The 26,904-nt window shown below is 42.1% G+C and overlaps 1 protein-coding gene across 4 annotated transcripts in view; it reads left to right on the forward strand.

Annotated features, from left to right (window-relative positions):
- The window catches only part of adamtsl3 (ADAMTS-like 3), a 672,454-nt gene that overhangs the window by 268,387 nt on the left and 377,163 nt on the right, over positions 1-26,904 (forward strand). For 2 of the 4 annotated variants that reach the window (XM_043677597.1, XM_043677599.1), the window contains exons 4-5: positions 13,281-13,408; positions 20,516-20,614. In XM_043677597.1, the coding sequence (XP_043533532.1) occupies positions 13,281-13,408; positions 20,516-20,614 (227 nt within the window). Of the gene's footprint in view, positions 1-13,280; positions 13,409-20,505; positions 20,615-26,904 lie in introns of those variants that run through there. The other 2 variants (XM_043677601.1, XM_043677600.1) reach the window with 2 other exon arrangements.

Raw genomic sequence — 26,904 nt, forward strand, 5'->3', positions numbered from 1 at the left:
GAAGATTGCAGGTCAAGACGGCAGTGCTGAAGATTGCAGGTCAAGACGGCAGTGCTGGAATATTGCAGGTCAAGAAGGTGATGCTGCACCGCCTTCTTGACCTGCAATCATCTTCCCGACCTCTCCGCCCCCAACCTCTCTCCGGCCTATCACCCTCACCTTAACCTCCTTCCACCTGTCGCATTCCCAATGCCCCTCCCCCAAGTCCCTCCTCCCTACCTTTTATCTTAACCTGCTTGGCACGCCCTCCTCATTCCTGAAGAAGGGCTTATGCCCGAAATGTCGATTCGCCTGCTGCTTTGACGCTGTCTGACCTGCTGCGCTTTTCCAGCAACACATGTTTCAGCTCTGATCTCCAGCGTCTGCTGTCCTCACTTTCTCCTAGCAGTATTTCTAGCCTCTGATCTGCTCTTGGAGGCTCTGTGTTTATGTGCTGAGTCCAGTTGAGTTTCTGATCAATGATAACTCCCAGGATGTTGATGATTGGGGATTCAGTGATGGTACCACCCTTGAATGTCAAGGGCCGGTGATTAGATTGTCTCTTTTTGGTGATGATCATTGCCTGGCATTTGTACTTCTTGTGAATGTTACATGCCATTTGTCAGCAGAAGCCTGGATTTTGTCCAGATCTTGTTGCATTTAAACATGGACTGCTTCGGTCTCTGAGGAGTTGCGAATGGTGCCAAGCATTGTGCAATCATGAATATCCCACTTCTGACCTTATGTTGGAGGGAAGGTTATTGGTGAAACAGCTGAAGATGATTAGGCCAAGGACACTACCCTGACGAACACTGAGAAATGTCCTGGAGCTGAGATGGCTGACCTCTAACAACCATGACCATCTTCCTATGTATGACTCTTACCACTGGACATAAGTGAGGACTGCAGATGCTGGTGATTAGAGTCTACGTTAGAGTGGTGCTGGAAAAGCACAGCAGGTTAGGCAGCATCCGAGGAGCAGGAAAATCAACGTTGCGGGTGATGAAGAGCTCCTGCCCAAAACTTCGTTTTTCCTGCTCCTCGGATGCTGCCTGACCTGTGCACTGGGACTGTGCGCTGATTACTTTTACTGATACTGTCATGGACATATGTTTCTGCAGCTGGCAAATTGGTTGGGATGAGTTCAAGTATATTTTTTCCTCTAGTTTGTTCCCTCACCACCTGCTGCAGACCCAGTCTGGCAGCACTGTCCTTTAGGACTCAATCAGTAGTACTGTTGCCATGCCACTCTTGGTGGTGGACATTGACATCCCCCACACGGAGCACAGTTTGTGCCTTGCCACCCTCAGCGCTTCCTCTAAGTGTTGTTCAACATGGGGAAGTACTGATTCATCAGCTGAGGGAGGACGGTACGTGGTAATCAGCAGGTGGTTTCCTTGCCCCTGTTTAATCTGAAGCCCTGAGACTTCATGGGGTCTGAAGTCAATGTTGAGGACTCCCAGGCCAACTCACTCCCAAATGTACACCACCGTGCCACCATCTCTGCTGGGTCAGTGCTGGAGGTAGGACATATCGAGACATGGTAATGGTGGTGTCTGGGACATTGTCAGCAATGGTTCTATGAGTGTAACTATGTCAGGCTGTTGCTTGGTTAGGCTGTGAGACAGCTCTCCCAATTTTGACACTGGTCCCTAGAGGACTTTATAGGGTTGACAGTGATGCTTCTGCCAAGAGTGTGGTGCTGGAAAAGCACAGCCAGTCAGGCAGCATCCGAGGAGCAGGAAAATCGACGTTTTGGGTAAAAGCCCTTCATCAGGATTCCTAATGAAGGGCTTTTGTCCGAAAAGTCGATTTTCCTACTCCTTGGATGCTGCCTGACCTGCTGTGCTTTTCCAGCACCACACTCTTGGCTCTAATCTCCAGCATCTGCAGTACGCCTAGTGATGTTTCTGCCATTCTGTCTTCTGGTGCAAAGGTAGATGCGAGGAGATCCATCCGGTTTCATTTCTTTGAAACCTTGTAGCAATTGGTACAACTGGATGGCCATTTCATAGGGCATTTGAGAGTCAACCACAAAACTGTGGGTCTGGAGCTACATGTAGGCCAGACCAGGTGAGGATGGGAGATTTCCTTTCCCAGAAGGACATTAGTGAGTTTTCCCAACAATCGACAATAGTCATTAGTAGATTTTATATCAGTAACTGTAAAGAATATAAATACCAGATCAATACTGACTATGTCATTCAAACCAGGGATTTTATTGGGTGTTTTCTTTCAAAATGCAATCCTCAAAAATATAACGTGTAAATGAAAGCTGAGGGAGGGTCAGTGGACCCAAAATGTTAACTTTGATTTCTCTCCATATATGCTGTGTCTTTGCAGAAATTCCTGCTTTTGCAAATGAAAACTTGCTTGATGTGGCAGAACTTATCATTGTTAACACATTGCATGAAATCACAGCAATTCTTCCAGATCTACTTACCTTGATAAAGGGGAGCATTGGAGAGTCCAACAAATCAAAGGAGGATTTGGAACAGCAGCCAATAAGCAATGTTGAGTACCCAGTCTCTTTAGCGTTCAGCTGACAGCAAGTACAGAAATAAAAAACATTGTGGAGTTGTATCCATCTTTTTTTTGTTTGGTGATTTGAAAAGTGGAATGGTTAAAAAGTGATAACAGGAGTCTACGAGCGTGTTACAGTAAGGGATGGATGTGGTTTCTCTTCATTGTTTCCTGGGGCTTTGAAGGCATATGTATATACAAATCAGCAAAGGAAATATAATTGTCCTGGAGTTTCCACCTAGTTTTGGGGCTGTTTCCCCGGTTATTGGTATAACGGACTCAAAATTGCAGAATTTTAGTCTCAGATTGCTTTTAGCGCTACTCATGTTTCCACAACCTATTCATTGTTTTGGTAGGCCCGACCTTCCCAAACCTTTCTTCATTTGTGACTGCATTTCAAAGCTGAAATTGTTGTGACCCCTTGGTGAGTGATGGGGGAGGGGGAGATGCCCTATTAGAGCAGGGGATAGGGGATAAAATCTGAAAGAACTGCTGATGCTGTAAATCAGAAACAAAAACAGAAGTTGCTGGAAAAGCTCAGTAGGTCTGGCAGCATCTTTGCAGAGAAATCAAAGTTAATGTTTCGAATTCGGTGATCCTTCCTCAGAAGTGATTGTAATAGTGGGGATAGGGGAGTTGTCCATCGCTGCTTTGGAGCACATGACCCTAAAATTCTACCACATGGACCCCAGCGGAGCCCTGACCCCCTCTTCAAGTCGTCCTGTTGTAGATATTATGCCAGCAGATCTCACCGTTATTCCCAGCGAAACTGGTATAAACCAATGGTGGATTAATCAGTTTGTGCTGATTGCATCAATTAGCAGACCTTCAAGCTTCAAGGATGATACTGGATCTATTTTGCATAAGAATACTGTATGCAACTCATTGTTTTGTAAATTTTGTTAAACGTCATGCAATAAGAACACTTGAATCATTTTTTTGGTGACATGCTTTAAGATCATATTTTGTAATTTAAGAATCTTTCTTTATTCATAAAAATCCTTAGTCGCAAATGCAGTTCGGATCTGTACAATACATGAATAAGAGAGAGGCTGTATTTGTATGGCACCACCTTGTACCTTTGGGGACGCTCAAAGGGTTTTACAGCCAATGAATTTCTTCGAAACTGCACTTGCTTGTTTTTATATCTCACTTCATGTAGTGTTCAATTTGTAAACACCTTGGCATCAGTGAATATTGAGTGCAATTAATTGAATGATCAAAAAACCCTTGTAGGATACTGGGAATTCCTGCATTTCAAAGTGTTGCTAAAGGATCTGTGCTTTTTCATAGGATCATAAAATGCTGGCAGGACAGTGGAGACCGTTCAGACTATCATGCTCAGGGAACAGTCCGATTATAGCAACTCACTCAGTGCCATTTGCCTGTTTTTTATTTCCCCAGCAGCCATAGAGTCATGGAGATGTACAGCACGGAAACAGTCCCTTCAGTCCAACTCATCCATGTCAACCAGATATCCCAATCCAATCTAGTCCCACCTTCCAGCACCTGGCCTATGTCCCTCCCAACCCTTCCTATTCATATACCCATCCAAAAGCCTTTTGGCTGGTGCAGTTGTACCAGCCTTCACCACTTCCTCTGGCAGCTCATTCCATACACGTACCACCCTCTGAGTGAAAAAGTTGCCTCTTAGGTCTCTTTTATATCTTTCCCCTCTCACCCTAAACCTATGCCCTCTAGTTCTGGACTCCCCCAACCCAGGGAAAAGATCTTGCTATCCATGCCCCTCACGATTTTATAAACCTCTATAAGGTTACCCCTCAGCCCCTGACACTCCAGGGAAAACAACCCCAGCCTGTTCAGCCTCTCCCTATAGTTCAAATCCTCCAACCTTGGCAACATCCTTGTAAATCCTTTCTGAACCCTTTCAAGTTTCTCAACATCTTTCTGATATGAAGGAGACCAGAACTGTACATAATATTCCAACAGTGGCCTAACCAATGTCCTGTACAGCTGCAACACGACCCCCCAACTCCTGTACTCAATACTCGTACCAATAAAGGAAAGCGTGCCAAATGCCGCCTTCACTATCCTATCTACCTGCGACTCCACTTTCAAGGAGCTATGAACCTGCACTCCAAGGTCTCTTTGTTCAGCAACACTCCCAAGGATCATACCATTAAGTGTATGAGTCCTGCTAAGATTTGCTTTCCCAAAATGCAGCACCTCACATCCCTGTGACATTTTCCCCCCTCAAATAATTAACCACTCTGCCCAAGCATTCAAGAAGCTAATCACTTGCTCCACGTAAACTACCTTAAATCTGTAATTTCTGGTTTTTCAATCTTTCCACCAATGGGAGCAGATCTTCCACCATGACTTTGAACACATTATTAAAATTGCCCCTTAATTTTCTCTTCCCCAGGAAGAGCAATCCTGTTTCTGCAACCTATCCGTGTAACTGAAGTTCCTTAACTGTGGAACCATTCTGCAGAATCTTTTCTGCACCTTCTCTACTGCCTTCACAAGTTTGCTAAATTGGGCAGAATGTTGCCGTTGAGGATGAATTGATATTTTACTTTGATCAGCACTTGAAAGCTTAAGCACGTTCCTTCTTCCTGCATTGAAGAAATAATTCTATGTGAAGTGAATGAAAGTGGTTAGCACTGCTGCTTCAAAGCACCAGGAACCTGGGTTCGAAGTCACCCGTGGGTGGAAGTCTTTCTAGAGTTTGCACATTCTCCATGTGTCAGTGTGGGTTTCCTCTAGGTGCTTTGGTTTCTTCCCATAATCCAAAGATATGCAGGTTGGGCAGTTTGGACATGCTAAATTTCCCATAGTGTCCAGGGATGTGCAGGTTATGGGGATTAGCCATGGGAAATGCATGGTTACATGGATAGGGTAGGGGGTGTCAGTCTGGGTTGGGATGCTTTTCAGAGGGTCAATGTGGACTTGATGGGCTGAATGGCCTGCTTCCACCCTGTAGGGATTCTATGATTCTGTGTAACTGAAGTTTCCAACCGCCTGCATCGTGCTTTTCACCCTTCAATGTTGGACGATTCAGCAGTCATGGATCTCACACTTTGACTTACCAAACGGACACTGACTGCACCCATCCTGTGTGATGACCCAGTCATTCCCTGTTGCATTCTGCATCTCGAGAATGGCATGATGGCAGGAAATGCAGTTGACAGTGGGCACAGTTAGCACTGGGCTCTGACTGGTGAGCAGCCACTTTGCCAGAGCATTCATGCACCTTTTTTTTATACCAACCTCGCACCACGCCAACATTTCCACCCGACCCAAATTCTGTCCCTGAGCCCCAACAATGCATCTTAGTGATGGCTATCCTGGTCCTTTCTGTCCCCTCTGTGGTCTCTGACACTAAGCAAACCCCCCCCCCCCCCCACCGTCATCCTCTTTATGCAAAGGCTATGATTTGAGGTGAAATTTTGAATTTCAGTTGATGAGACTGCCGATGAAGGTGCCCTTCTGGATTTGGAAACTCAGATACTTCATCACAGGACTATGATCTATACCTGACCATTGCATCTGGAAGCTCTTGACTTTGGTGACACAAAATGCGCGAAAGGTGTTTGATTTCCAAAGGAGAAATTAATGCTACTCAGAGGGTACGAACCTTCAGAATTCTCTACCAGAGAGGACTGTGGAGTCTCAGCCTTTGAGTATGTTTAAGGTCAAGGTTCATAGATTTCTGGTTACCAGTGGCATACAGGGTTATGGAGATAGGATGAGTAAAAGGTATTGAAGTGTTCAATCATCCATGATCATATTGAATGTTAGGGTAGGATTGACAGGCTGAATGGCCTACTACTGTTCCTCTGTTCCAATTATTAATTTTGCCCCATGAGTTAAAGATTTTACAAGACATATTGTTGAAGAAAAGGAGGTTTGAAGGAATGAAATTTACAGCCTTAAACCTTCAACCCCCACCTTTTTTAAAAAAATATTTAGTTTTCCTGGACATTGAAGGCAATGAATAGTCTCTAACTAGAGAACACAGGGAACATAATTTCAGGCTTTTGACAATGTAACCAAACCATCAGCAAGGGACAGGGTATATGATTCCTAATTTTCGCTTACTCCAACATGAAAGCAAATTACAGGGCTAATTTATTCAACTTCTTCATCATGTCGTGTAGATTGTAAGTAGGCGCAATTTTTTTAACTTGCTGCAATGCTGGAGGCTGTGTATGGAATGTATTATACAAATGGAGGGATTAGTATGTCATTAAAGAGGTAGTAAAGTATGTAGTAATTTGCAATTTGAATTCAGCCAAGGACTGTTGGCTTTGAAAGCTTGGAACAATGGAGAACAGAAAGCAGTATGAACAGAAATAATATCTTTGTTAAGTGAGATCTCTTGGATCTTAAAACTGTTACATATTTGGGAGAACCAAAGTAAATCATCATGAATTGAGGTGAGCCTCCATAGAAAAGTAACATTTGCCTCCCACCAAAAGTCTATGCATGTCGTTTATCACCACGTTTGCAGCTATAACCATTTTATTTTAGTGCTTATTTACCAGCTGTTTCAGCCCCTACATCATTTCATCAGTACAGTAAGCACGCTGGTCCTGATTGTCATGCCGCCTGTGAAAAGTGGTGTCTCTCGAGACCTTTTGATGGTGTGCAGGTGCAGTGGCTTGCTGAGAAACACAACCAGTAGAATTGAGCGCTTTTTAAATTAAATGCTCAAGACTTATAGCTGTTTATAAAACCTAACGATTTTGTGCAAATCAAAATGTCAACACCCAAACGTAAATGCAAATTTTGAAATGAAGGGAAGGGAAAGCTGTGATCGATTTTAATTTTTAGACTGCAATCTGTCTTCAAAAGTTAAATTACGTGGCAAGAGTTTGAGAGACTACGCTTGTGACCTTAACAGGAACAGCAACCCTTTTCCTGAGGCAAAGCTTCTTTCAACCATTAATAGTGGAAGGGATGTGTTTTTTTTTTGCTCTGAGAGTTGAAGCTGATTTAGAAATTATCCACAAGCTTGAGTTAAATCCAACTGCTGCCTGATCATTCACTTCTGATGCAGAAACTAATCTGCAGTATGACCGAGATGTTTCTCTTCCAGTATCACTGGATTTGTTGTAGTTTATTGAAGTTCATAATTTTCCCATTCTTGACATAGACTTTCAGTAATATCAAATGAAGCTCTTTGCTGGCCAGCAGTATAAATCTTTCACTTGGTCAGCTAAGATCTCAGTCTGTCAGTGACACAACAGAGTGGCAGTTTTATTGGCAAAGATTATGGCTAACTTCTATTTATCTTGCTCCTTGTGATGTTTTCTCTCTAGAGGCAATAAACAAAGCAATGTTGTGAGATAATATTTCTTCCTCAGGAATTGTCAATGCTGCCTCATAAATTTAACAGCAAGGCTGTCCCGAGAGACTGCTCTCTAATATAAATAGGATATAGGTTGTAATTTGCTGAAAAGCTTTGTTCTCCTGAAAAGGTGGCTTTGAGCAAGTCATCTGTGTATTAATGAAACATTGAAGGCTTAAATGAGTGTGTATTCAACAGAATTTACATTTAGAGGAGCCATTTTGTAGATTAAAGACAAAGGAATGGCCATTATAAAGAACAAGTGGGATCTGGGTGCAGTTATTTGACCCATTTCCAAAAGATCCCATCTGTACCGGTAGTGAAAAGGGGAAGTGGTGTGATCCGAACATGAGGGAAACCCTGGACCGAGTGTTGTCAGAAAGGACGAGCCCTTAATCTGGTCGTTAGAAAATCATAGAACTGCTATGAATCCTCTTGAAGGACAGTAAGGTCAATTTTATTATCATAATTTGAAATTTGCTTAAATGTTTCCATGGAAAGTAGTTGGACCAGCATTCATTGCCCATCCTCAGCTCTCCCTTGAGAAGATGGTGATGGGCTGCCTTCCTGAATTGCTATAGTCCCTTCATTGTAGGTACCCTCACAATGCTGTTGGAGAGGGAACTCCAAGATTTTTCCCCAATGACCCTGAAGGAATGGTGATATATTTCCAAGTCAGGATGGGGGACATGTAGCTGGTGATATTACCACATGTCTGTCATTCTTCCTTCTAAATGGAGGTGTTTGTGGGTTTGAAAGGTGTAGCCAAATTAACGTTGGTGAATTTCTGCACTTCATCTTGTAACTGGTACAGACACTGCTGCTACTCATCATTGATGGGGGAGGTGGGGGATATTTGTGAATGTGGCGATAATCAAGAAGGCTGCTTTGTCGTGTATTGTGTCAAGCTTCTTGAGTGTTGGAGTTGCATCTATCCAGACAAGTGGGGAATATTCGGTCACACTCCTGATTTGTGGACAGGCTTCAGGGAGTCAGGAAGTGAGCAAATCATTGTAATATTACTAGTCTCTGGCCTGCTCTTGTAGCCACTGTACTTGTATGATGAGTCTAATTGAGTTTCAGGTTAATGGTACTTCAGGGTGTTGATAGTTAGGGATTCAGCAATGGTAATACCATTGACTGTCAATGGGTTCATGGTTGGATTCTCGCTTATTGGAAATAGTCATTGCCTGTGTGATGATACTGTGGCTTTGAGAAGTTATTTTGTCCTTTTGTTTTTGTCAAGAGAGATTGAGGGGCAAGTCTGAGCAGTCTTTGAGAAAACAATCAACTTGTGAAGCCATGGGTGTTTTATTTAAAGCTGGAATGATCGAAGCAGCCTGAATGGGGCAGGTCAATCTCCCAACCATGGAACCAGGGATTTTAGGTTTAGGTGCAGTGGTTGTTGCTCAGCAGAGTTGGAAGGCAATGAATCTCTCCTGGCTGCTACAGTCTCTGAGCTTTCTCTGAATGGTTTTTACTTATGGGCTGCTGGCATTGCATGTGAAACAATTCTGATTTCTGAATTTGCCTTTTGCCAAGGATGTGTTTATTGGATGTTACTACATTGGAACAGTCACTGTTTTGGTAGTAACATTATCTATTATTCTGTTAAGTTTTCCAGTAGAGTTAAATTATTACAAGTTCCTCTTTCTTTTGTTGTATTTTAACTGTAGTATTTGAGTAAATTGTGTTTTGCTTAACGTCAAGTAGTTTAGAGTGATAGAGATGTACAGCGAGGAAACAGACACTTCGGTCAACTTGTCCATGCCGATCAGATATCCCAACCCAAACTAGTCCCATTTACCAGCACTTGGCCCATATCCCTCTAAATCCTCCTATTTATACACATCCATATGCCTTTTAAATGTTGTAATTGTACCAGCCTCCTCCACTTCCTCTGGCAGCTCATTCCATACATGCACCACCATCTGCTTGAAAAAAGTGCCCCTTAGATCTCTTTTAAATCTTTCCTCTCTCACCCTAAACCTATGCCCTCTAGTTCTGGACTCCCCCACCCCAGGGGAAAGGCCTTGTCTATTAATCCTATCCATGCCTCTCATGATTTTATAAACCTCTATAAGGTCACCCCTTGGCCTCCGATGTTCCAGGGAAAACAGCCCCAGCCTATTCAGCCTCTCCCTCTAACTGAAATCTTCCAACCCTAACAACATCCTTGTAAATCTTTTCTGAATCCTTTCAAGTTTCGCAACATCGTTCCGATAGTTTGACCAATCGAATTGTATCTGGAACACAGCATCTGATATTTACTTTTGAAATATGAAAACATTAGGGTCTAGGCTTAGTATGTTTTGAGGCTCTCTGGCGTAGATGTCACTTGTCAACTCAAGCTTCGATATTGAGCAAGCTTTGTTGCATTTGGGTGCAGACTGCTTAGGACACCTCAGAAACCTAAAAGATGCTAAACATTGTGCCATGATCAGCAAACTCACTTCTGATTTTACGATTGAGGGAAGGTCATTGATGAAGCACCTGTGAATGGTTTGGCCTAGAAGACTGCCCTGAGGAACTCTTGTAGAGATGCCCTGGAGCAATTTAATTAAGAACAATCATACTGCAGGAGTCTGTAGTTGTTAGAAATTATCATACTGGATTACGTTGTTTGATAAGCCAGCTGGTCTACGATCTGTTCATGCAGTGTTTTTTGCCATTTTCCTGAAGGAATATTGCTATGTCATGATACAAGCTTTCTTGAGTTTCTAAAACTATTTTCTTGACAAGGCTTTCTGAGTTTACAATTTGAGGGAGGGCTTAGTGTCTAATAAAGATTTAACTGTTGTTAATATGGTGTTTGAATTTTTGAGATTCACCATTTTGGATTTATAAGTTTTAGCTTATAAAGTACATAGAGTGAGAACTCTTGGCTTTTTCGATAATTATTTTATTTCACCCACAAACTGCTTGAGAGATTGTCCAATTTTGAAACTGGCTCAGTCGGCATTATGTTTTGTTGTTATCAATCCATTTCTCCTACTCTTGTGCTCTGCCAAGCAAGCTGCTGGAAAATGCTTCATTTGTTTGTTCTCAAGTCTAGCTTCATTGTATTTCCGAACTAAATACTTCCCAGTCAACCTTTTATCTCCCAATATGTGAACTTATTGTTCAAGTGTGAATTGAAGAGGAGATGTAAATTTATTTAAGCTAACTTATCTGGTTTAGTGTACACTGCATGCATTTCCTAAACCTGCCTCAGTCTGTGGTCAGATGATCACAGATGCCACTAAAGGTCAGAATTCATTTGCCCTTTGAAAAAAAAGTTAGTCTATGAAAGTATCAGGTATTAATATCAGATTCTGGAAGTTGAATGTCGATAACATATTTTATTGCCATCATTGCTGTATGGCTAGTTGGCGATGCAGACTAATGCCAACAGCATGGGTTCAATTCCTGTACCAGCTGATGTTACCATTTCTTCTCAACCTCTCCCTTCACCTGAGTCATGGTGACCCTCAGTTTAAATCATCACTAGTCATCTCTCTCTCTATTGAGGGAGCAGCCCTATGATCCAATAGCTCTATGGTGACTTTTGCTTCTTATTGCTAATACAGGTCATTCCGCTATAGTGCGTGTTTTGTTAATGCATATTCGCTATGAAATGATTGACAAATTGGAGACACTGTTTCTAAAGGGCGAACTTTTAAAGCGTGTATTGGTTGTAATGTGGTTCTGGCCCCATTAATTTAAATGGTGCTGTTGTTATGTGATTTTCTTAGGACACAGGGTTGCCCGAGAATAGAACTACTGCCTTGTAGCAGAACTGACTGTATTGGGAGTTTCCACTGAAGTGCAGTAGGCAAAACATATTTTGCGCCAGAGACCCGGGTTCAGTTCCCGACTCAGGCGACTGACTGACTGTGTGGAGTTTGCACGTTCTCCCCGTGTCTGCGTGGGTTTCCTCCGGGTGCTCCGGTTTCCTCCCACAGTCCAAAGATGTGCGGGTTAGGTGAATTGGCCATGCTAAATTGCCCATAGTGTTAGGTAATAAGGGGTAAATGTAGGGGTATGGGTGGGTTGCGCTTCGGCGGGTCGGTGTGGACTTGTTGGGCCGAAGGGCCTGTTTCCACACTGTAAGTAATCTAATCTAATCTAATCTTTCTTTTGTAGACACAATAAAATAATCAAATCATTGATTATTAAAAGGTCTTCATATGTAGATACATTGTAATGGACAGTGTTAAATTTACTTTGATGCCCAGAATTACAAAGTTATTCACATTTCATGATTAACAATATGCACAGGCCAAGTTTTAGCGACAAAAGAAATGATAAGTTCTGACATTGAACATTTTTCTTGGCTTTGAAGAAAGTAACTGCTATTTTAACAACTTATTCATGGTGGATTGGCTTTCCCAGTAAGTGTTGAATAACTGGCAGGCACATTGGTTGCATTTGCGTTAGACACTATGCATTATACCATCACGCAACTCAAACAAAACATGTATCATATTATGGAAGATCTGGTAGCTGTATGCACAGTGCATCTTTTTAAACAATCATGTTGAAGAATTATTCATGAGCAAAGCAGACTCTGATTCAGGAAGTATCAGTTAGAATGGTGAATTTACTGTTGGAATGAGTATAGAATTCAAATTAAAGAGAAGGAAATGTAGATTGGATTATGAAAGTAAGAGGAAGAGACAAATGCTTTACACAGCATGACAATTTTGAATCAAGAGTGGAATATGCTGGAGAAACTCAGCAGGTCTGGGAGCATCTGTAGATGAATGTGTTAAATGCAGAAGTCTGCATGCATGCAGGAAACCATATACCCAAACTTGCAAGTAAAACTTACTTCAGCGTTCACTTCAATGACGTGTTAATTTTTCAATGTACACTTGCAAATTGAAGAGATTGAGATCATTTAGACTTTTTAAAAAGTACCAGCAGCAGGCTGATTACAATTATATTTCAAGTTATTCAATGCTGCCCTAAAAAATCAGTATTACATTGTCCTGACTTTATTTGAAAATTTGAAACAATGGTCATGGTGAACCTAGAAATGTCAATGGTGAATAAGGTGGGCCACAAGGATGGATATTTTGAGTTTTACCTTTTGGGATTCAGCGATTTTGAGTAAGACCATATGAACTGGATCAGGTTATTCCTCACTGAGAAGTTGTTTGAGTGGAAAATTTATGGCATTGACATATAAGGGAATGTTTGAGCGCTCGCCCATGGGAGTTACCTGGCTTGTTGCAACTGTGGAACAAAGTGGCAGGCAGCATGCCAGCAACTTTTCAAACCAGGCCCTTGTGAGCCAAGTACCTTGACATGGGTAAAGATGCGGAGGATCTACCCTTCAAACCAAAATGCAAAATTAATGAAATTTTGAGTGTGTTGTATTATAGCTGCCTGACACACCACGAGAGGGATTACCCCTTGTTGAATATGTTTGAGGGCTTATTCAGTGTTATTTAAGACTCTTGCTTTTTTTTCTTAGACGTCAAGAATCACACGTTCAGATGAAGACAAAGATTCTGGCTGGGATGCATGGGGATCTTGGAGTGACTGTTCAAGAACTTGTGGTGGGGGAGCCTCCTACTCTTTGAGACGGTGCTTAAATGGCAGGTGAGTGCAAAACTGTTCAATTAAATTTAGTTTATGTATCTTACATTCCTTAATGTTTCTCAAGCTTTGATTTGCTTTGAAAGCAGTATGTATTCTGCAGCAAATAGGCATCCATTTAATGTACACAAGATTCCACAAGTAGCATATTGGTGAACAACTACCTAATCTTAGAGTTCATTGAAGCAAGAATGTTAACCAATCCAAAGACCCCTCCATTGTTGTTGAGTTAGGAACCTTTATAACACTTACTTTCACAAATATTTAGCACCACCTTGATTCCATTGCCGAAAACTGCAAGCAGGACTATTTTACCAGGAACGTTGGAGGCTGAGGGGTAATTTTGTAGATGTTTATAAACTCAGGTTAGGTATGGATAGAGTGAATAGTCAAGGTCTTTTCCCCAGGGTGGGAATGTCTGAAACTACTGGGCATAGGATTAAGGTGAGAGGGAAAAGATTTAAAAGGGACCGAAGGAGCAACCTTTTGCTGCAGAGGGTTGCGTATGTATGGAATGAGCTGCCAGAGGAAGTGGGTGAGGCTACTATTCCAACATTTAAAAGGCATCTGGATGGACATTTGAATAGGAAGGCATTAGAAGGATATGGGCCAAATGCTCGCAAATGGAACTAGATTAATTTAGGATAACTGGTCTGCATAGGTAAGTTGGACTGAAGAGTCTCCTTCCATGCTGTACATCAACTATAACGCTATGATTCAAACTGTAAAAACAGAGCTACTTTAAAAACTTTTTGATGGCATACCATTACCATTTTTGATGCAAACTCCACACAGTCAGTCACCTAAGGCTGGAATCAAACCCAGGTCTCTGGCATTGTGAGACAGCAGTGCTAACCACAGTGCCACCTGTTATATAGTGTCCAACTGTCTTTTAAATATTGTAACTATACCAGTATCTACCACTTTTTCTGGCAGTTCATTCCAAATACCAAATGTCGTTTGTGTGAAAACGTTGTCCCTCATGTCCCTTTTAAACTTTTCTCCTCTCACCTTAAAAATAGGTCCTCTGCTTTTGGACTCCCTACCTGAGGGAAAAGACTTTTGCTATTCATCTTACCTTTACCCCTCGTGATTTTATAAACCTCCTATGAGGTCACCCCTCAACCACCTATGCTGTAGTGAAAAAGATACCAGCTTATCCAGCCTCTACTTATAACTCTCATCCTCCAGTCCTGGCTAACAAACTTGTAAATCTTTTCTGCACCTTCTTCAATTTAATAATATACTTCCTATAATAGGGTGACCAGAAGGGTATACAGTAGTCCAAAAGTGGCTTCACCAATATCCCGTACAACCACAACATGACATCCCATGTCCTATACTCAATGATTTGAGCAGTGAAGACAAGCATGCCAAATGCCTTTTTTTAACCACTCTACCTGTGTGGCAGCTTTCAATTAATTTTGTACTTGAACTCCTAGATCTGTTTGACACCACTCCCGCCTTACCATTAACTGCCCTTGTTCTGCAGTTGGCCCAATTGACCAAGATCCCTTTGTAATCTTTGATGATCTTCCTCACTGTGGTCTCTACCACCAATTTTGGTGTCATCCGCAAACTTGCAAACCATGCTCCCAAGATTCACATCACAATAATTTATATAAGCAACAATGGACCCAGCATTGATCCCTGTGGAACACCACTGGTCACAGGCCTCCGGTTCAAAAAACAACTCTCTGCCACTACCCTCTGCCTCCTACCGTCAAGCCAGTTTATATGCAGTTGGCAAGCTTCCTCTGAATCCTGTGTGATCTAACTTTATTAGAAGATGGGACTGTTAGGAACGCAGTATGCGTTACCAATGATAGGGTAACTTCAACATTGTGTGTAGACATGAGGAACTGTATTTCGTTTTCCATGGTACTGTTCTATGATTCCACCAAGGTAGCTTGCACCAGAGCTATGTTTGATTTCAGCGGGAAGTAGGTATGAGGAGTTTGGATTTTTTGGCAAAATGTTGGGGACATTTTTTTAATGTAGGATTGAATATCGTTCAAGGATATACAGTAATTCTTCTTGATCTTCACCTGAAATCTTCAAATAGGTTCCACATGGAAAGGGATATGTATGTTATTGTGTTACTGGATTTCAGTGGGAGCCAGCGAGAATGCAGCTGGCCATGGCACACAATGGCCTGAAAAGGTAGTAATTGGTGATTCAGTTGTAACTTTAAAAGGACTTGAATGTATGTGTGAGTGGGAAAATATTTGTAGGAATGTGAGGCTAATTGGATAACTCTTTCAAAAACCTGGGACAGAGACAATACACTAGATTGCATCTTTCTATGCCAACTTTGCAGTAGGCTCCTGAGAGAGATCAACTATTTATTCTGGAATATGGTTAGCTGCTGTGGCCGGCTGCGTTCACCTGATTTCTGGCAAATTAATTGTCACTTTCTCAGGCGGACATAGAGCAACAAAATAAGACCGTAAGATGGTAGAGCCGAAGCAGACTATTCGGCCCATTGAGTCTGTTCTGCCGTTCAATGAGATCATGGTTGATCTGATAATCCCAACTCCACTTTTACGCCATAATCTTGATTCCTTTTTAATTTTATGTCTGAAAAGGAGGCCACTCAGCCCTTAGCCCATATTAGTTTAATTCGTGGTGTAAACACTCATCCTATTCTTTGTATTTCCAAATTTTTCATATTCTATCTCTTTAGATTCATGTGTTTTTTTTTTCTTAATGATGTCATACTCTTGACTTCGTAATTCCTTGTGAGACCATAAGATAAAGGAGCAGAAATAGATCACTTAGCCAATTGGCTCTGAGAGTATTCAGCTCCACTTTCCTGCCTTTACCCCATAATCCTTGATTCCCTTACTGATGAAAAATCTCTGTATCTTAGAGCATTCTTAATGTCCTCACCTCAACAGTCCTCTGTGGTAAAGAGTTTCACAGGTTCACTACCATCTAAGAGGAGGAATTTCTCCTGACATCTGTCTTAAATGGGCAACCCCTTCCTGTGAAATAATGCGCTGAGGTCCTTGATTCTCCCACAGGGGCAAACAACTTTTTTGTCTTCATCCTAACAAGCTCCCTAAGGATATTGTAAAGTTCAATAAAGTTGTTCCTCTAAACCTTCGATGATCACAAGTCCAACCTCCTCAACCTCTTCATATTGGGATCAACCTGGTGAATCTTCTCTGGACTGCCTGCAATGCCAGTATATGTTTCCTGAGATAAGGGAATAAAATCATTCATCGTACTCTATGTACAGTCTAACTAGTGCCTTCTATGGTTTGAACAAGACCTCCTCTATTTTTATACTCCATTCCGCCCTTTGAAATCCAGGTCAGTATTCCATTTGCCTTCCTTCTTACCTGCTGAACTTGTAAGCTAGCTTTTTTGGATTTATGAGTGAAATCACTCAAAGCCCTCTGAAAGCTGCAGCACATTCTCTATTTAAATAATATTCAGCTCTTCTATTCTTCCTGCCAGACTGCATAACTTCACATTTTTCTTCATTATGTGCCATCTGTTCTGTTTTTGCCCACGTGTAATCTGTCTGTATCTCATTACAGACTTCGTGTCTTCCTCATTTTGCACTTGTTTTTATGTTATCTGTAAACTAAATGATGGTACATTCACTTCTTCCATACAATTCATTGACATATCTTGCAAATAATTATAGGCCCAACACTGATCTTTGTTACACTCATTAGTTACAGGTTGCCATCCTGAAAATGCCCCTTCTCTCGACTCTGTCTTCTATTAGTTAGCCAATCCTCTATTTCTGCTAATATGTGACCTCCAACAGGTGGGTTCTTTTCTTGTTAGGTAGCATTACATGCTGTACCATATAGGGAAACTTAAATACAGTGCTGACCCCGGAATCTGAATGCCCTATTGTTCAAACAAATTGGAATCCGAACAGTTATTTCGAGAAAATTTTGCCCTAAAATCCGAACACATTTTCAGAATCCGAACACCACGTACCGTTCAGGTCGCACACTGTTTGTTTAGTTCATCCTAGGAAGTAGTCGTGAAAGCATCTCTCGTGTGTCCATCACTACTTTACCTCGTGTTTTCACCTTGATTTGTGCTGGGTTTTTTTAAATTATCACCCTTGTGCATTCACCATGGCACCCAAGAAGAGCAGTGAAGCAAGTAAGAGGAAGTCCGTGAGAACGACAATTGAGTTGAAGAAAGAACTTATCGCTAAGAATGAGAGCAGTATCCGTGTGTCTGATCTCATTGCCATGTTTGAGATGCCAAAATCGACCGTGTGTATGATTCTGAAAAATAAAGAAGTGATAAAAGAGGCTGATGTGGCAAAAGGTGTTACGACTCTGACCTCTAAGAGATCTAAGTTTATAGAGGAGTTGGAAAAACACCTCTTAATGTGGATAAACGAAAAACAGTTGGTTGGTGATCCCATCTCTGAGGGCATACTTTGTGAGAAAGCCAGGCTCCTGTCTGCTGACCTTAAAAACAAAAAAAAAATAAAAAAAAATGATGTGCCTGGAAGTAGTGCTGATAGTGGTGAGTTTAAGGCTAGTAGGGGGTGGTTTGAAAACTTTAAGAAATGAACTGGGATCCACAGTGTTGTTATGCATGAAGAGGCTGCTAGTTTGAATGTGGATGCAGCGGCAAAGTTTGTGAAGAAATTTAGCGAGTTTGTGAACACTGAGGGCTATGTGTCACAACAGGTGTTCAATTGTGATGAGACAGGCCTCTTCTGGAAAAAGATGCCAAGGAAGACCTATATAACTAAGGAAGAGAAGTCTTTACCAGATCATAAGCCAATGAAAGACAGGCTTACTCTCTTGTTGTGTGGTAATGCTAGTGGAGACTGCAAGATAAAGCCTTTGCTTGTGTACCACCCAGAGAATCCACGTGTGTTCAAAAAGAACGATGTTATGAAGAGCAAGCTTAATGTTATGTAGAGGGCAAATATGAAAGCATGGATTACCAGACAGTTCTTCACTGAGTAGATTCATGAGGAGTTTGCCCCTCTGTGAAGGCTTATCTTGAGGAAAATAATCTACCCCTGAAGGCTCCTCTTGTGATGGACAATGCTCCTGCTCATCCTCCAGGCTTGGAAGAAGATTTGGTGGGCAAATATAGCTTCATCAAGGTGAAGTTCTTGCCCCCCAATATCACTCCTCTCATCCAGCCCATGGACCAGCAAGTTATCTCAAATTTCAAAAAACTGTACACTAAGGCTATGTTCCAGAGATGCTTTGAAGTGACAAACGAGACCGAACTGACCCTCAGAGTTTAAGAATCATAGACAAAGCATGGAGGGAAGTGTCTCTGAGGATAATGAACTCTGCCTGGAAGAAACTCTGGCCTAAATGTGTTGCAAGGAGAGACTTTGTAGGCTTCGAAGAACCACCTGTTGTGCCTGTTATTGTGTCTCTGTGGTCCAAAACACAGGCTACTGTTGAAAAGTGGCATCCTAACAAGGCAGTGGTCAACAGGAGCATAAACATGTTCAATGACAATGTGATTGACCACTTCAGAAAAATTCAGAAAAGTCACCAACACCAGACAACTTTGGAAAGGTGGTTCTCTATAGAAAGCCAGTCCAGTGAGCCCCAGCCCTCTACAAGTGGCCTTAGTGTTACGGCAATGAAGAGACAAAGAGAGCAAACAGCAGAAGTACAGTTACCTGATATTATTATGGAAGGTAACTCACCTTCCAAGCAGTAAACCCTCTCCCTCCTTCCTCCTCTCCAGCTTCCACATGCACCATTAGCACTCCACACTAAGGTGAATGAAGTTATTTTCATGTTAGTACATTTTTGTTTTTATTATTATTATTACTTGATATTTAGGTCATTTACTCATCTTATTTTACCTTAACCGTATGTATTTGCAGTTAAAAGTGTCTTGAAAATGTTTTTTTGGGATCCAGAAACCGATTAATTCACTTTCCATTATTTCTTATGGGGCAAATAGTTTTGGAATCCAAACTTTTCGCAATCGGAACAGCCTCCTGGAATGAATTAAAGTTGGATTCTGAGGCACCACTGTATATTGTATCCAGTGGTTCCTCTTTACCTATCCTGCTTATTACCTTTTTAAAGAAATCTAATATGTTTTCAGGTACGATTTCCCCTTCATGAAGGCATGTTGACTCTTATCAATTACACTCTGCATTTTGGGTGCTCTGCTATTATATCCTTCATAATACACTGTGCCATTTTCGCATGGGGCCAGTGTTAAACTAATTGGTTTAGTGAAATTCAATATTGCATTGAAATTTGGCAATATCCTGTGGCTCCATCTTGTTCCAGCTCTCTCTCTGTACATTCCTTCAGCTTATAAATTGATCGGGATGATCCTGAAGTGTGTGTGTTGTTGCTGGAAGGTTCTGCTCAAAGTTGTGCTAAACTCAGGCAGCAGTGCCTTTCTTTGAAGAGGCAATAAAGCCTCTCATGGATGAGGACTTGGGCCACTGCAGACAGTATTGGTGTTCTGAAGCGATCCAATCATGGGGCTGTTGGCTACAATGTGTCCTGGAGCGATCACCAAGTTGATATTTGACAGCAACCTGGTCAAGCCTTCTGATATGATACATGGATACAGCTAATGATTCATGGGTACAGCTTCATTCTCCAAACCAGGCTTTTCATTCTATTTTGGTGATACTAAATAACCATTTGGAATTGGCCAACATAGCCATTTTTATAAGGAGGTCAGATATTTCTCAGTTCAGATGAGGTAGAAACTGAATTACTTTTTAGACAATACCATCTGAACATCCCCACTACCATCATCACTTGTTCTTCTCCTTGTACTAAGATTGTCAGAATGTTGCTTCCTCAAACTAAGTAATTGTGCTTCTGCCTGTGCACAGTGGTGTGGGGTGATGTCAGGTTGTGGCATATAGAACAATTGAAGTATTTAATTGAACATAAATTGAAACTCAAAATGATCATTGAACTTGTAGCTGGGATGAGGAGTTTACCATGTGAGGAAAGATTGGACAAGTTAAAGCATGTAAAATTCTGAGGCAACTTTATTGGCTAGACACTGAAAGGTTGTGTTTGAAACTAAAACTAGGAAATAGTTTAAAAATAAGGATCTCCCATTTAATGAAAACATGAGATTTTTTTTCTTCCGAGGGTCATATAGCTGTGGAACTATCCTCCCCCAAGAGCAATGGAGCCTGGGTCCAGAAGCAGATGTACATAGATTCATTACTTACAGTGGAGTCCAAGGGAATCTGTTGGGGTAAGCTGGAAAATCTAATTGAGGCCATAATGAGGTCAGCACTAACCTTATTGTGAATGGTGGAGCATACTCAAGGGGCCTCTCCCTGTTCCTAGTTCATCTGGAAACATTATTGGAATCTCTTGTTGTGCAGTGGAAGCATCCCTAGCTGTGGGCTTGAAGGACTGGGTTCAAATCTCATGTGCTTCACAAGAAGTGTGCCCTCCTACATCTGAATAGGTAGATTATAAATATATATGAAAACATGATTGAAGAGAGCGTTCATTCTTATACATGTTTGCTGATTGAAGATTGAATTGTCCAGCTTGGTGCATGAAATAACAATGAATTAGAAACAATTGCACTTATTTTGCCATGTTACCATTATTTTAAAAAATAGTATTTTATAATCAACCAGTTCAGAAATTTGGTAGCGCATCTCCAAGGCAGGTAAGGCTTGATTCTAGACCTTCTGGCTCAGAGGTGGGAACAATACCACTGTACCACAAAACCCCTGTTTGCTGTTTTTCTGTTATAGATGGGTGATAAGTCGGCAGTAATCATAGTACTTCCGTATTGACCTCTACTTAACCTGAGGGATAGTAATCATTGTGCGATGTGACAATGTAAGCCTACAAAATAATGCAAGGTTGTTCTATTGGCTTGTGAAAGGAGATTCTGCAGAAAAGCATCAAGTTGATTGATTATGGCCTGGGAGAATGAATTCCTATAAAAGTTTAAATCTTTACAAAGTAGCTTTAACTGTGCAAATGTTTCTAGTTTATTTGTTTGGATAAGGTCATGAACCGAGACTACTCTGTGGTTTACTCAGAAGGGGAAAGAATGATTGGTTACACCAGACTGCAAATCAGGATGTTTAATCATCAGCCAAGAGAAGGAAAGCCAAAATCTGAGTATATTGCTAGATCTCACTGAATTCTACCCATCTGCTCAGCAGGCCGTTGTTTCAGTTTTCGAACAAAAAAAATTACAAATCCAGATTGTGCAAATGCATGGTATTGGTGTTGGGTTCTGATTTTCTTCATTAGACATCCCAATTTGCGTATTATCAATTGCCAGATTGTCCCAGTAATTTCCGCTCTTGCTGTCACTGCCACTTGAAACACAAAGGAAAGCAAAGAACCTCGTTGACATACACTTGCCTTCTACTCTAACTTCAGCTACCAATGCCCCACATTGACCTCTTCAGCTCATTCGTTGGTCAGTCCTCATTTCATGATTACTTCTACCTGGTTGCGATATATCAGACAACACATTGCATTACATAAAATGAATCTGATCCCCAAAATCCAGTTGTACGTTTTTGTATCCATATTGAAAGATGAGATGAAAATACTTGGGTGGTGGGGGATGGCGTCACGGTGACACGGCACTGCTGCCTCACAGCGTCAGGGACCCAGGTTCAAGTCCCACCTTGGGCAACTGTCTATGTGGAGTTTGTACATTCTCCCTGTGTCTGCGGTTTCCTCTGGGTGCTCCGGTTTCCTCCCACAATCCAAAGATATGCAAGTCAGGTGAATTGGCCAGGCTAAATTGCCCGTAGTGATAGGTGCATTGGTCAGGGGTAAAGGTAGGGGAATTGGTCTGGGTGGGTTACTCTTCAGAGGGTTGGTGTACTTGTTGGGTGGAAGGGCCTGTTTCCATACTGTAGGAAATCTAATCTAATCTAGGCTGAAATAGTTACTAGACAAGCACAAATGAATCTCCCAATAATACTGAAACCAACAGTCAGTGATTACTTTCGAAAAGTATGGCACTGGAAATGCACAGCTGGTCAGGCAGCATCCGAGGAGCAGGATGTTCCTGATGATGGGCTTATGCCCAAAATGTTGACTCTCCTACTCCTCGATTGCTGCTCGACCTGCTGTGCTTTGCCAGTGCCACACTGACTCTGATCTATTACATCTGCAGTCCTCACCTTCTCTTCATCAGTGATTACTGTTTGAGTCAGATCCCTGTTGTGCTTTTATGATTTCAGACCTCAATGCGGGACTTATTTTTATTCACTCATCGGATGTGCCCATTCCTGGCCTAACCCATACTTATTGTTCATCTCTAGTTTCTCTTGAGAAGGTGGTAGTGAGCTGCTTTCTTGATCGCTGCAGCCCATGTGCTGTAGGTAGACTCTCAATGCCATTAGGGAGGGAGTTTCAGGAGTTTACCCAGCAACACTGAAGGAACGGTGATGTACAGATAGCTGTGCTGCCTCACAATACCAGGCACTCAGATTTGATTCCAGCCTTGGCTGACTGCCTGTATAGAGTTTACATGTTCTTCCCTTGTCTCCGTGGGTTTCCTCCGGGTGCTCCAGTTTCCTCCCACAGTCCAAAGAAGTGCAGATTAGATATACTGGCCATACTAAATTGCCCATAGTGTCCAGGGATGTGCAGGTGAGGTGGATTAGCCATGGGAAATGTGGGATCACAGGGATAGGGTGGGGGTCTGAGTTTGCTTGGAATGCTGTTCAGAAGGTTGGTGCAGACGCTGGTCGAATGGCCTCTTTCACATTGTTGGGATTCTTTGATATATTTCCAAGTCAGGATGGTTGAGTGGTTTGGAGAGAGAACTGGTAGATGGTGGTGTCCCTATATACCAGCTGCCCTTGTCCTTTTAGATTAAATTGGTTGTGGGGTTAGAAGAATGAGCTCGCAACTTCAGCTGGACAGAATCTGTTAAATTGAGGATTTTCTATTCCCCCAAATGATCCATGTATTTGAAAGAAAACAAGGCTGTTTCTCTTCATCCGGTTCCTCCTATCCCACCCTCGAACCCCACCACTCCCAATCTTCCCAATATCTATCTCTCAACAAGCATCACTAAACCATACATTCTTGTCACTATGGCGTTGCTGTTTATGGGACCTCACTGGCTTACTTTAGTAGTTGTGCTTCCAATATGTATTAATAATTGTTTGATTGTGAATTTTCAGGTATTGATTTCTTACTAAGTGTTCATCTACATTGATTGTTGCACTGTAAGTGATAGTAAGCAATGTTCCCTCTAATTTTGTTTTTGCTATTGCTTGAATGTCTGAGGTGTGTGTGTGGCAGAAGCTTCAGGGATCAGGAGTCACTCCTCACGCAATTGATGGGCAGGAACTTCCCAGAGGCTAGTGGTCTCACAGTTTAGAGAGAATGTAATGGTCAGGCCATGGAGGAAGAGGTTTCATTGAATCCTAACACTTTACCACTGAGGTCACAGCGGCATCACTGCCTACCTTCAGAGGTCTACCTGTTTAACCTGCACACCCTACAACAATAGTCACTTTGCTATTGAGAATATTCCAAGAGTGTGAAAGGCAGAATAGAAGTGAAAGTCTTTATTTCCTTGTTTCTTAATTCAACCATGGCTTGCTTCAAAGATGAAACAAAGGTACTCTTTACAGCCCTTTCCCTGGTATTGTATATTTTAGGAGTGTAGCCAAAAGTCTAATCCTGATAGAATCAACAATGACCAAAAGCTGTAGGCCTGTATATGTTATAATCAGTTTTTGGAATTTAATATTTTGCTTGCAATAAACATTGAACAAGATATTTGTACGACTTGACTTGCCAAGTAGTACAATCCAATTGTGAACTGAGCACGACATTGGAACTCAATGGTTCTATCTCTTCCACCCGTCAGCTTTTATGGAATGGAATCTGGGGATTGTGAATTTCCAGCATTTCTTCATTTCACAAAGAAAAAGCATTTGTAACTGTTGTAAATCCCAGAATTCTGGTAGAAAAGGCATGTGTTACAAAAGTATGAGAAAGGAAGAAATCAATCCAGTCCAAAGCCAATGTTTTTTTTTTAAACATACTTGAACTTGAAAGTAAGGAAGTAACCTAATAATTAGAGCAGTTATAAACTTTGCCTTCAGTTAACATCAGCTGCAGATAAATACACGCCTGATCCAAATACATGTTCCATTGCTCACATTTTCTATAACCCTTGATCCAAACTGAGCACTTACGTCTGTTAAGTTCATGCATTTTATTATGTTCAGAACACAAATGCTGTCAACATGCTACCAGATGCTCCAGCACAGCAGTTCATCTTCTCAGTTATCCAGTCGGAAGAGAAGAATATTAAAGGTGGTGTGAAAGTGACATACTTAGATCCATTAAGCTCCATGTAACTCTGCATGTATGAATATTTGATCATCATGGGTTCTCTCTTCCTTTTCCAACCTGACTCCCAGTCTGTGCTCCACCGCACCAATAAACTGGGCATGATATTAGTCAGAATAGAATAGAATTGCAATTTATTGTTACTTGTTTTTATGAAAATACAATGAGATGTTCATAAGTCGCCACAATTCAGCACCATTTTCATTACAGAAATTAAAAACTGAAATAATTGAGACAAAGTTAGGACAAAGTTCATCCTTCTCTTCATGGCTCCTGGGTTTCTGGAGTGTCTATGGGATTCCGCTGCCAATGCTACCCAAGCAAGGATTCCCGGACTGGACCCACCAAGCTGCCACCACTGAAGCCAACACCCACAGCCATTGCATTGCTGCCATAATAAGGAGGGACAGAGTGGACCCACCAAGTTGCCGTTGCTGAAGTTGTCACTCAAACCTTTGCCAGTTCAGTCGCTGCCCGAATCCGCCACATTGCCACCATAATCACGAGGAATGAACCAGAACACCCAGGCTACAACCACTAAAACCACCGACAGAAGGAACAGACCGGACCCACTAACAATGAAGTCTTTAATAAAGTTGGCCATGAGGAATGGACATCCAAATTCACCATAATGCTGCCACTGCAGCAAGCCCTCGCAACTGCCTTCCTCCACCACAGCCACAGGAAAGAATAAAAACTGAACTTTGAATCAAAAGAGAAATGAAGGAACAAATGGGCGGCACGGTGGCACAGTGGTTAGCACTGCTGCTTCATAGCGCCAGAGACCCGGGTTCAATTCCCGCCTCAGGCGACTGACTGTGTGGAGTTTGCACGTTCTCCCTGTGTCTGCGTGGGTTTCCTCCGGGTGCTCCGGTTTCCTCCCACAGTCCAAAGATGTGCAGGTTCAGGTGAATTGGCCATACTAAATTGCCTATAGTGTTAGGTTAGGGATATGGGTGGGTTTCGCTTCGGCGGGTCGGTGTGGACTTGTTGGGCCGAAGGGCCTGTTTCCACACTGCAATCTAATCTAAAACCAAAACAAAAAGCCAAGAAGAATGTGGCTGGCTCGGTGAGCAGGAGCGTACGGCCACAGAGCTTGAGCACTTTCTGCCTTGCCGCGGCTGCCATCAGACTTTTTGCTGAGTTGGTCAATTGTAGATTTGTTCTAATTAACTTGTTCAGAGGTGTGATCTCACACACCTTTGGAACAAGTGGGACATTAACCTGGGTTGGAATGTGAGTCTTTAAGCTCCAAATGAAGGTAACAGAGACTTTGTAAATGCAATCTGATTTATGCCTGTTTATTTTTCTACTCCACCTGTTTAGAGTAGTTATTACATAGTTCGAGCTGGTGGGAGGACTTGAACATGGACCTCCTGGCCCAGAGTTATGAACACAACCATTGCATCACAGTAAACCAAAGGTATTAAACATTGTATGAAGTGAGTTTGCTTAACCATTCAAAGTCACTTTTTATAACTTGGCTTGTTGATTGAATGATTCAGCAAAATGTGACTAAATTCTAAATATTGTTTGATAGCATTGTGATTGCATCAATGGCCTAATGATCTGAAGACATGGTTCAAATCACAACAAGGCAGCTCGAATTGGGAGTTAGATTAACTTCACAATTCTGGAATTAAAATGCTGTTATGAGTAATAGTAATCATGAAACTTCTTGATCGTTGTGAAACCTCATGAGCTTCACAATGTTCCTGACTGTAATAAGGCGTTTTACAGGGGGCAGGGTGGGAGGAGGTGTAATCTAGGTAGCTGTGGGAGTCGGTTGGTTTATCGTAAATGTGTGGGAGTCCCACAGCTACCGAGATTACACCTCATCCCACCCTGCCCCCTGTAAAAACCTCATCCCATATTCCCAATTCTTTCGCCTCCGCCTCATCTGCTCCCAGGAGGACCAACTCCAATACCGAACAACCCAGATGGCCTCCTTCTTCAAAGACCGCAATTTCCCCTCAGACGTGGTTGATGATGCTCTCCACTGCATCTCCTCCATTTCCCGCTCCTCTGCCCTTGAACCCGCCCCTCCAATCGCCACCAAGACAGAACCCCACTGGTCCTCACCTACCACCCCACCAACCTCCAGATACATCGTATCATCCTTCGTCATTTCCGCCACCTCCAAACAGACCCCACCACCAAGGATATATTTCCCTCCCC

Source organism: Chiloscyllium plagiosum, chromosome 36 (assembly GCF_004010195.1).
Source record: "Chiloscyllium plagiosum isolate BGI_BamShark_2017 chromosome 36, ASM401019v2, whole genome shotgun sequence".
In the NCBI taxonomy this organism is placed as follows: Eukaryota; Metazoa; Chordata; class Chondrichthyes; order Orectolobiformes; family Hemiscylliidae; genus Chiloscyllium; species Chiloscyllium plagiosum.